The 12,500-nt window shown below is 39.9% G+C and overlaps 2 protein-coding genes across 2 annotated transcripts in view; both read left to right on the top strand.

Annotated features, from left to right (window-relative positions):
- Window positions 1-1,253, top strand: part of LOC138961241 (polycystin-1-like protein 2) — a gene marked incomplete at its 3' end in the record, with an annotated part of 55,363 nt that extends 54,110 nt beyond the window's left edge. Inside the window, exons 34-35 of the mRNA XM_070332843.1 lie at window positions 751-914; window positions 1,131-1,253. Coding sequence (XP_070188944.1) covers window positions 751-914; window positions 1,131-1,253 — 287 coding nt within the window. The remainder of the gene's footprint in view (window positions 1-750; window positions 915-1,130) is intronic.
- LOC138962728 (ganglioside GM2 activator-like) overlaps window positions 1-12,500 on the top strand; it is a 431,559-nt gene that overhangs the window by 246,992 nt on the left and 172,067 nt on the right. The gene's annotated exons all lie outside the window — the stretch shown is intronic.

Raw genomic sequence — 12,500 nt, 5'->3', positions numbered from 1 at the left:
TAATCTCATAACCTTTTGTTATATCTTGTGACCCTTCATTATAATGGGTTTTTTTCGTAGGGAATTAGTGCAAAGCACTTCCACCGTCAGCGGCGTATGGCTCCCTGAATTGCGGGGTAAAAATGGTCATACACGTGAAAACCCACCCGTGCAAAAACATGAGTGAACGTGGGAGTTTCAGCCCATGAACGAAGAAGAAGAAGAAGAAGAAGAAGAAGAAGAAGAAGAAGAAGAAGAAGAAGAAGAAGACTTCAAAGCACCTTCATTCGTGTGTACGCGACCATCTTACGCGAACTTTTCATGAAATAAGAACGTCTGTCCTCTTGGAAACGTACCAAAAATGGGACCCTCCACCACGGATTGAGTCGCAAGTCACCTTTGCCTGATTTTCATATTTTTACATTTTCATAAAGAGTTTTTTATGTTCTATCCAGTGGTGAAAACCGCTTTAGAAAAGAGCGAAAACTGTTTGAGTTATAATCCTGTGACTAAGGTGACCCTCACACTGTTACAAGACACTCCCCGAACTTATATTAAGCTTAGCGCAGAACCGCGCGAGGTGACATGCGACTCATTTCCTGGTGGAGGGTCACAACTGTCATTCTGGCTGCTTCCCGGGCTACTTCCCGTGCATCGTAGGATGGTTTTTGTGTGTCTTTGTTTGTTGTTGTTGCTAAATTAATTTGGTAGATTTACGTAAGCGTCACTTATGAAATCAGTTCAACAAAAATTACAATTTACGGATTTCAGCTCCTGCAGAGCCCGTGATCATTGGAGCAGCGCCAGCAGGCACACAATGTGACGTCACTTCCGGGAAAGAGGACAGCAAGGACGTCTCCAAGAAAGACTTGTCAACTCATCGCCCTGACGACAGGCCCAAGTCGGCCACTGCTATTGTCCTTGGAGACCTCAAGGTAAGTCGAGTTGAATCATATTCATTATTTAAAGGCCCAATCCGCCACAAGAAATCATTGCCTCGCTCGTGTTTTCCGAGCGAGCTTCTGGACAATTGTTGAGATAAGTTTAATTTGAATGTTTGTCTGTCTGGCCACTTGAAAGACCACAAGGTAAAAGATCGGTGAACGTAACGTTTTGGGTTGTGATAAATATTAATGTTCTTTGTGTTTCAGGAGGAGGTGCAGAAACTCAAGAAAGAGATGCAAGAAATACTGGCGTTTGAAAGAGAGGAACGAAGACGCAGGAAGGAAGAAGGAAAGGAGAGGAAAGCAGAGAGAGCAGCGAGAAAAGCCACGGAAAAGGAAAAGAAAGAACAGGAGAAGAAGGAATCCAGCGCACAGGAGGGAGAAAAAGATGGAGATGGTATCACTACGAAGAACAAAAAGGTCGGAGACAAACTGAACAAGAAAGCGAATAGCGCAGCTGGAAAGGGCAAAGAAAAGGAAAAAGAAAGCATGAGGAAGATTACAAAAGGAGGGACAACCAAGAGAGGACAAGATACAAAAGATCCGGTCAAAAAGACACGATGGATGTAGTCACATGTACCTGTGATTTGGACAAGAAGAAATGGAATAAACTGTAGCTGTATAAACATTGTGGTTAACGTTGTTTCACGAAGCACGATTTTCTATAATAGTGTGTGATAATCTGTATATTCAATTGTAGAATTATGATTTACTGCGGCAAAGAACAAGAAGATGTAGAACGAACTTTTCTTTGGAATAGAACGTGTGGTCACCATTCTTCAATAAAGCACAATCTCTTTTGATAATATATTATCATCTGCACGTAACAAGAGTGTGCATAGTTGGAGAACTAGGGTGTACTGGGGCTAAAGCACCGTTTATTGTAAGAATCTGTTACGATCTGTAGGTTACTCCAAATAATAAATAAATATTTTTTATTGTAAATAGATGTTTGAATAAAATCCTAGCCTATCGGTAACCCGATCTATTTTTCGATCAGCTGTTTTACTTTATTTGGTGATAATCTATCACAAATATTTTCCACAGTTTCGACAATTATGTACTTTGAAATAATATTAAGACGTGCTTTAATATTGATTGTAATGTGCTTGATGTTGTCTGTTTTAATTTTCTATTTTGATTCAAGACCGCTGTTTTTCAAACAGGACCAGAATATAGAATCCGTAAATTGCGAATGATAATCTGGGTTCATTTAAATACATAATTATTATTAATCATTTGTCATGCGGGTCATTTTTAATTGCACTTTGTAGCGGTTGGTAATCGTGTTTTTAGGTTTTGAATTCTAGAGAAATCTGTTGTTTGAACTGTCAAAATTTAAAAAAAATTAATAGCACACGCCTCCCCTTGAAATCAGTTTGGCTTCCATCTCCCATCTGGCCAGACTTTCACGTGGGATGAGATCATTCTTCCATGTGGTCACATACAAAAAGTCAAGACCCTGCTTTTTGTGGTGAATTGAAATGTTATGAAGAATTAATTTCTTGAAAAGCCACACAATCCCCACCGTGCACTGAGAGCAACCAGGCTGTTCATATTTGGTATGTGACCAAGTGGATAGGTGCTTTTACCCAATGTAAAAACCTGAAGAGATCAGCCGAACTGTTTACAAGGGAAGGAGTGTGCCTTTAACCTGTTTTGTCCTGTTCTTTTGAGTGTAGCTGTACATTATGCAGAAAAAACATTTGGTTTTAATATTGCCTAGTTTGCTCATTTTGACAAAGTGTGTGCGTTATACATCTGTATAGAATTGAAATAAGAATTTAATGTATATTTTACTTCATTAAAGGCACAGTAAGCCTCCCGTAAACCATCACAGATACTGTCAGGCTTTTACACACAATACAAACACCCTTCCATTTGAACACTCACCGAACCGGAACATCCTAGGTGCCCTACGTAAAGAGCGAGCAATTGTCAAAGAATTAATTTTTCGGATTGAGACCATCTCAATCGGACCCATCCTGAACTCAGGTCAAAAATGAGTTACTTTCCTTCAACTGGCGATAGCCGGGGAGCGATGATTGTGCGTTTTGGCGCTAGACCTAACTTTTAAAATCTAAATAATAAATTGACAGCTTGTTACACAAACATTCTTAAATCATAAAAGAATTATTTTTTCATCAAGACAAGATCAGTACAATTCGAAGTTTTGATAGTTTGAAAAAAGAAAAGCCCGGAAGCAGGGTCACGCAAGGTCGTGGTTTTCGTAGCAGACGACAGTTTATCCCCGAGTACGCAGTAGGAGGGTCCAGCAGACTTTAATTGTGTGTCTGTGTGTGTATATGTGTGTCTGTCTCGACTTAACAGCTTATTGCTGGGAAACTACTGGGCGCAGTTCTTTCAAAAGTTGATACACTAACTTGATAATAGGTCCGATTGATCGTATTAAAACTTCATAATGTTACCTGGGACCTAAATGCGAAATAATCCACAAAAACGACTCTTAACGGCGGGCGCAATTCGCGGTGGGATAGAACTGCCGTTCGGCTCATAGAACCGCCGAACACGTCACACAGTGACGAGAAAAGCATGCGTATCGCATGCGAGACGATTTGCAAGCCAGCCAGCGGGTGGGGATTTGGTCTCGGTGAGACTGAAAGAGAGACAGAGAGCACGAGAGATAGAGCGACCGGGACACACAGTGATTCAAGGCGCACAACTCTAGTAAAGTTGTCGTAGCACGTCCGCCTATGGCCAAAGTGATCCGGGTTCGATTCCCGGCATGGGCGGTCTATGTTTTTTGTGGTTTTTGAGTCACTTGAGAAAAAGTGACTCTATGTAATCGGTCAGTGTTAGTCTGTCCGGCCGGCCGGCCGTCCGGCCGTCCGGCCGGCCGTCCGTAGACACCACCTTAACGTTGGACTTTTCTCGGAAACTATCAAAGCGATCGGGCTCATATTTTGTTTAGTCGTGACCTCCAGTGACCTCTACACTTTAACGATGGTTTCGTTGACCTTTGACCTTTTTCAAGGTCACAGGTCAGCGTCAAAGGAAAAATTAGACATTTTATATCTTTGACAAAGTTCATCGGATGTGATTGAAACTTTGTAGGATTATTCTTTACATCAAAGTATTTACATCTGTAGCCTTTTACGAACGTTATCAGAAAAACAAGGGAGATAACTAGCCTTTTCTGTTCGGCAACACACAACTTAACGTTGGGCTTTTCTCGGAAACTATAAAAGTGACCGGGCTCAAATTTTATGTGAACGTGACTCATTGTGTTGTGAATAGCAATTTCTTCCTGTCCATCTGATGCCTCATATAATATTCAGAACTGCGAAAGTGACTCGATCGAGCGTTTGCTCTTCTTGTTTTGGTGATGTAGTGGAGGAGTGGAAGGGTAGTAGTAGATACACGACGAAGCCCAAGTCCAAGCGTCTTGTTTCAACTTTTTATTCAAGAAAACAATGCAAGGAAACGTAGAGGCCGAAGGCGAAACCCGTAGACAGCAAAGCAAGTGTAGTGTCGTGTTCAGCTGCTAGGAGCGAATGCATGCTTATGCCGGGGTCCGGCTTATACTTATAGCCCCGGCGCGGACTGCACAGAAAGCACCGTCCGCCGAGAATAAAAATCGCCTGAATACGGCCAGAAACACGGAATCTGTGTTTCTTACACTTGCTTTACCCTACGTTATTTAAACAAATACATAACCAATCATAACAAACAATACATCAAATTAAAGCTACGACCTTTAGCTTTCTATTGCAATAGATCACATTTCGGAAAAACTTATATTTATTTAGTAGGATGCAAAAACAATGGTCCTAGTGAAGGCACTGAACCAACTTCAGTGCGGAAAATTACAAAACTCTCTAAACTGGAATAATGGACAAACTCATAAATCATACAGATAAAAAGAAGAACCCTAGACAAACATCATGATATGCGTTACTTGGGGGAAAATTATACATTGACTTAGTACGAAGCGGTAAAGTCCGAAAGTAAATGGAATCGGCTAAATTCCTGCGCGAGTACCTGTCTGCATAAATTAGCAATCTTTGCAGAGGAACCAAGCATCACTCATTACAACCAAATCATTATAAACAAACTAAAATCATATGCAACATAGGTACGGGATATGTAATAGTGATACAAAAATGACAAAACAATGATTGAAAAGACAAAGATGAGTTTGTGAGAATCAATTTCTCTCGACGATACATGAAAACCGGTCAAGGTCAGAGTGACGCTTTGGTCAGTTCGAAGCATTATCGTAAATAACACAATAATATGCAGCCATCCAGCCTAATCAGTGACTTCTATGCAAACCTAAATATAATTAGGACCGTATCAAAGATAAAAGGGACTTTGAAAGATAGAAGTTAGGTAGATATATAAAGAAAGGTATTTTATTAGAATTTGCGCCGACAAGGAGCGCGCGCACCATCGTATCGTCTGCTATGGGATGGGTGATCCCGTTTGAACTGTACACAAGGCTGTTTCGCTATGCGATGATTAGAGTGTTTAGGGTAGCGAAGTGCACTTGGCTACAGTGAAATTCTTGTTTACTATTGTTTATTATGAACGTTTTAATGTTTTATTTTACTCTAATAATTTTTTTAATTGTGTAAAATAAATGAATAATTTTGTTTTTTGTTTTTTTGTTTTTAATCCACGTGCACAAGACAAAAACTTTCATACTGGGGTAGCGAGCCAGTCTGAAGAGTACTCGGGTCCAGCACCAGCGTTTTTTATAGGCAGTCAAAAGCCATCGCTCGAGTTCTTATGAACCACATTCGTTCTGTTTCGTGAAAAGTCAGAGGTACATAATAACGTGCTATTGCAGATAAGCTCACAGCGAGCCGCATTCAAATTACAAACTGACAACTGCATTGTGAAAAAGGGAAACTGGATCACACGGGTTCACGATGGCTCAGGGGTAAGATAAACCACGCAAAAATAAATTCTTTGAAAATTGCTCGCTCTTTACGGAGGGCACCTAGGATGTTCTCGTTTGGTGAGCGTTCAAATGGAAGGGTGTTTGTACTGTGTGTAAAAGCCTGACAGTATCTGTGATGGTTTACGGGAGGCTTACTGTGCCTTTAAAACAAGGTTTTTTTCTATATCCATTGTTTAGTAAAGTCTGCTAAAAGTTTTAAAATCTTTAAACGTTGAGATATTCGTATTTGTTTGCATGGTCTCTAACCATTTGTTTACATCCTCGCGTTGCACTATATTCATTTTTTTTAGCCAATGTGTGCCTGCTACGTGAGAAAAAAAAAGAGATTTTTTTATTAGTTTTATTTTATCTTTTTATTTTTTATTTATTTTCATAGCCCCTTTTAGTTCATACCAATAGTTTCAGAGTCTTGGACTTTATAAATAATTGTAATCATTAATATGGTCTCCAAATAATTGTTGGAATATTTACGCTTTTCTGTGTTCTTTTGACCAAACGTGTACGTACTGTATGGGTATTACATTTTATCCAGGATATTTTTTCCACAGCCCGTTTCAGTTATTATTACTAGGTATAGAATCTTCAAATATTTAAAACAAAATCTTTTCTTTTTTCTGAGAGTGTACGTCGTATTTTGATATAGAATTGTGACCAGGATTATGTGTCACCTTGATCCGCTTCAGATAGATTTGTCAGATATGATGAGCATCAACCGTGCCATAAATATTCCGACGCTTTGTCTATCTCAACCAAAAACGTATGCCCGTGTTATTGTATTCAAACTCTGTATACTTTGAATAGACGATTTTTGGAAATAACTCTGTCACTGCTACATGAGCGTTCGGCAGAGTTATGCAGCGTGAAGCTGGGACAAATATTACGACTTACGCTTCCGGCCAACACGCGCTCAAAGTTCAAAAGAAAAGGAGCGAGGAGAGAAATCGGTCAAAACATTATGCGTTGCTCTTGGGGAAAGTCAATACCCTGCACGCGTACGCAACGTCAGTTTCTTCCCATTATTTTGTGAAACGTGACATAACACACCAGTCACTAACGAGAGGGGGTGTCTCAAACACATGTAAGCCTACAGGAAGCACGTGATGTTTTCCTGAGTAAAGCAAGCACTCTTTCACAACCCATACAAATCCGACAGAGTTATTTCCGGAATCCGTCTATTGGCTAATCTTTTCGAATTGACAATGTCTTTCTCGTGGGTCATGTGATAGCCACTCAAATGAGGGTACCTCCAAAATTGACTCGACAAAATTTATTTTATTTATTTTATTTATTTATTTACGAGAATTTATATCGCGCACATATCTCACCACACAAGGCGACTCAAGGCGCATGTTACCTATTAATACCGTGTGAGATGGAATGTTTTACACAATATATCACGCATTCACATCGACCAGCAAACCTCAAGCCTATTAGGGTGAGCATTCACCTTTCACGGCCTTTATTCCAAGTCACACGGGTATTTGATGGACATTTTTATCTATGCCTATACAATTTTGCCAGGAAAGACCCTTTTGTCAATCGTGGGATCTTTAACGTGCACACCAAATGTAGTGTACACGAAGGGACCTCGGTTTTTCGTCTCATCCGAAACTGAAACACTCACAAACACACACGTACAAACAAAATCGTGAGGTTCAAACTGAAAAAAATCGACCAAATTCAGATTGGTTAAAGTCAGCAAGTGTTACACGGGGTATGGAATTCCATTCAATAATCTATCCAGAACAAGTTATTTTGTATCGCTAGGCAACGTGCCTCCTGGATGCGCCATACCCTCATTTGGCCGACTGTCACGTGATTCCTGTTGAAGAAATTGTTAACCAGAAGAGTGGGACTGATTGCCGATTCGAGTGCATTTTAGAGCATAAACGGTTTGAATAAAATAACATTGGTATAATATTTTTAGTTGGGTAATAAAGTGTCGCTTTGTTTCATTTTATTTTTCATTTTTATTTTTTTTGCACAATCAAAACTCATTTTACTCACACGTTCTCTGCAAAAGTAAAATTAATTTTAATGTATTCACAGCCAACCGCTTTCTTATTTTGTTTGTTAATGTAAGACATTTTTCTTCCTGCCGAAAAAAACAACTTGTAATTCATTTTGAAATCTGTGTTGTGAACATGAGAAGGATGGCAAAAACATACACACGTACCACACACAGAGGGGGGAATCGAGACGAGGGTCGTGGTGTATGTGTGTCTGTCTGTCTGTGCGTGTGTGTGTGTAGAGCGATTCAGACTAAACTACTGGATCGATCTTTATGAAATTTTACATGAGAGTTCCTGAAATTTTGGTCAAGTAATGTTCGACGAAGCCCGGGCTTCGGTATTGCATTTCAGCTTGGTGGCTTAAAAATTAATTAATGACTTTGGTCATTAAAAATCTGAAAATTGTAAAAAAAATATTTTGTTTATAAAACGATCCAAATTTACGTTCATCTTATTCTCCATCATTTGCTGATTCCAAAAACATATAAAGATGTTATATTTGGATTAAAAATAAGCTCTGAAAATTAAATATATAAAAATTATTTTCAAAATTAATTTGTCGAAATCAATTTAAAACCACTTTCACCTTATTCCTTGTCGGTTCCTGATTCCAAAAACATATAGATATGATATGTTTGGATTAAAAACACGCTCAGAAAGTTAAAACGAAGAGAGGTACAGAAAAGCGTGCTATCATTCTCAGCGCAACTTCTACCCCGCTCTTCTTGTCAATTTCACTGCCTTTGCCGTGAGCAGTGGACTGACGATGCTACGAGTATACGGTCTTGCTGCGTTGCATTGCGTTCAGTTTCATTCTGTGAGTTCGACAGCTACTTGACTAAATGTTGTATTTTCGCCTTACGCGACTTGTTCTTGTTTACACTCGACAATTTGCGGCCTGATTCATTAATCATAATTATACATGAATAACAAGGTGTGACCGGCTGGAGGAACACATCCGCGTCCGTGAATAATGATGGATGCATGTCGTGACCAGACTGTCGGGGAAAATAGTTGACGAATGTAAATGAAAAGGAAAAATGTTTGTAATCCCCCCCCTCCCCCAAAAAAACACACAAAAACAAACATAAAATACAAAATAAAATAAAATATCACATGCACACAAATGTACAAGCGTGCGTACGCACGCCCGCAACAAGCCACACCCAATCATCCTAACACAGACGCAGACTCAGACACCAACCCACACACCGACACACACCGACACACACACACACACATACACACACACACACACACACACACTCACACACACACACACACATCTGGTGGGTGTGTCCAATGTAACTTAAAGGGCAGCTGTCGGGTTGTGGCTCTCAAAATCTGTTCCTTAGAATGAGTTATCATGTAACTGAAACTATACTTAAAAGTTACTTGGTGATTTTGACAGCTTCATAACACAAGTCCGAAGACTTTAGACATGCTACAATGTCTTTAATCGAAGAAAGTTTGCATTCTTGGTCGAGTCAATGCAGCCCGCTCGAAAATTACTTCCCTTGGACGCGTGACGTCAGCCGCGGAATCGGCCGGGTTGAACGGTGCTCTCTTTATGCCGTGTAATGGGCGCAATCGGGTTGTCTAGTCAAGCCCTGAAGCATACTTCACGGGTAGGTGAAGAGAAACTTAGGATGGGGTGACTTCTCCCAGGCCAAAATTTCGCAGTATAAAACGGAGTTCATAACATGTCTTCCGCCCCCCTCCTGCTTTTGTTCCACTTGAACCCTGTTTTTGTTCAACTTATTGGCAGATATTGTCACGCGTCGAGGAACACAAACACACACACACAAACACACTCACACACACACACACACACACACACACACACACACACACACACACACACACACACGATAACCATCACAAACACAGTTTGACAAATTCATCTTTGATTTTTTGCGGCCGAACCCCCCTCCCCCATTTTCTACACTAGATCCACTGTTTCATCTTTGTCTCCGTCTCTCTTCCCTTTATCTTATCTCGTCTATCTACTTGAGTGAGTAACTGAAGATGTATTATCATCATCTCTTTCCTAGATTTTCCCACCGACAGAGTTGGCTTTTGTCTTGAATTCAGTACCTCACACGTACACGGTAATTGATGTGACACCTCAAGCGGACCTTCTTCATAAGTTTACAGTGTCTGCTGACAAGGGACACGAGGGTCTGTGGTTGAGCAACTTTATGGTTTAACCGGGTGGACTGGAGGAGTAGCAACAGCATGTGAACCACTTTAGAAATGACTTGTAAAGGTTGCAGTCGCTCAGATCAAAGAAGAGAAAATGGGAACGTGGGTCTTGAGAAGATAACACCATCCTAATACTTTACTTTGTGCAAGAATCAATCACGCGTACAGCATTACAGATGTCCAGCTGTAGTCTACATTGTACTGTAAACTTCACAGCGGCCTTATCGGCTTCCTCGTGTGACGTCACAGCAAGGCTAACGCTGCGGCGTCTTTCTTGTGCTGACAGATTTGTGGGTCGCGGATTTTGAGTCCTTTCGGCCTGCCAACTGCTTCGTTTTTTTGCGGATTGTGAGAACTAGCAGAAAGTTTCACGCATTTTAATGGTTTCAAACTAATGATGGAAGTGTCTTCTTCTGGACCAAATCAACAGTCTTTAGTTGAATCAACTCGGAAAACTCTTAAACGCGTTTTTGCACGCGACTCCGCGCATTTTTGAGACCAGGCAACCCGACAGCTGCCCTTTAAGATTTGGCCACACACACGAATACTTTTTGAAAATGTTAGCACCACTTTCAAAGACATTTCAGAATCATAAATGAATATGATATGCAAAATGCTTTCACTTAAAAAAAAAACCAAGCTTTCTGCTGGCGGTTAATCCCTATCCAACGAGTGTAACCTAAGGTTTATGAATGTTGATAAAGGATTCTAATTAACAAATTCATACCGCCCTGATATGGCCCTTCGTGGTCGGCTGGGCGTTAAGCAAACAAACAAAAAAACAAACAAATTCATTAATAAGGGGACAAATAGGTCGCAAACGATGCAAAGTTGACCAAGAATTGCCCCTTTAAAATTCTACACACACGAATTTTTTCCATAATCAAGAAGTAGGGGTTGGACATGCAAGTGCGAGTCCCTTCTTATGTTCGAATTGAAATTGAAAATGACAAAAGTCAAAATCGAATTTTAAAAAAGTGTGAAAAATTCAGTTTTTGATGAAACGTTGCAGGCACTTTCTATTAGAACCAGATATTAGACTCACAAAAAGGCAAAAGCCTGAAACGAAAAGAAGTTTGTTTATTATTGAAAATTTGTTTTGATAATTCTCTACACACGAAAATGGCGACACGTAACTTAAAGATTTAGCTGAATCTTCGAGACGTCTGTGTAACGTCAGTGTAACGTCTGTGTAACGTCAGTGTAACGTCAGTGTAACGTCAGTGTACAATGATTGCGGAAAACTCTTTCATGTATTCGTTTAGTTATGTATCACTTGTATAATTAGTATCAATAATATTGCTCGTGTACTTAAATCTACTTCAATTGAATTAGTTGACCTAAGTAACAGTTCAACACACACATCATGATTTTATTTACATTATTTTTGCATTCTCCGACAAATATGTCTGTGCTCAATTTTGAAGTCGTAATTATAGCTCTATTATGTCCGCTCAGTTACTTTGGAAGATATTTCTCCCGTTCAAACTCCTAAACATTCCTTCACATTCTTTAACAGCATGGACTCATAAATTGATAGGATAGGCGATCGTGGCTTTTGCAGAGCTACAATTGCAAAACTCTTATAAAACACAGTTACCATTTTACCGAAGTTTTCAAGAAATGTGCAATACAACAACACTTCAAATTATGAAAACTTCATTAAGTGGCATTCCACCAATATGTTACACGACAACTACGTTACAGATCAACAAATAAAGTTACTTGTCACATTTTTTTAACACATCACACTTGTAGGTGACATATCACACCTCGTAAGTTACATATCACGTTGATCTGTAACGTATAGAGCTTATAAGTTGCATTTTGTGTGAGCCACAGGTACACTTACACACACACACACATACACACACACAATCTCTCTCTCTCTCTCTCTCTCTCTCTCTCTCTCTCTCTCTCTCTCTCTCTCTTTCTGTGTTTTTGAGAAATACACACTGCATTGCCTTGCAAGAGAAACATTACTCATCGTGTCATTTTTAAAGGCACAGTGCAGCTCACAGCCTTCGTTTTGCGTTTTTGTTGCAGCTGAGTGCATTTACAGTTCAAAAATCCTCCTATGGTAGTAAAACAAACCCAAAACTACCCAACGACGACATCTGTGAAGCTCGACAGTTGGTTTGTTCACGCGAGTGCATAAATTAACCTAGTTATTACGTGGTGTTTGGTCGGAGTTCGATTCAACTGAGTGATTCCGGCCTCCATTTTGTTTTACACAAACTCATGATGACGTCTGACATAGTTTGCTAGTGACGTGTCTTTTTGTGCATGATGATTGTGATGATCTACCTGATCTAAATTTAGATCCAAAAATAGGCCAAGACCAGCCGGGTCCGAGTACGAAATTAATTCGTAAAAAAATCGCAGTTCTTGACTCTTTGGGTGCAAGTCAATGAAACTTGGTAGTTCTTCTAA

Source organism: Littorina saxatilis, linkage group LG3 (assembly GCF_037325665.1).
Source record: "Littorina saxatilis isolate snail1 linkage group LG3, US_GU_Lsax_2.0, whole genome shotgun sequence".
Classification (NCBI taxonomy): Eukaryota; Metazoa; Mollusca; class Gastropoda; order Littorinimorpha; family Littorinidae; genus Littorina; species Littorina saxatilis.
This window is presented reverse-complemented; position numbering and strand designations above follow the sequence as displayed.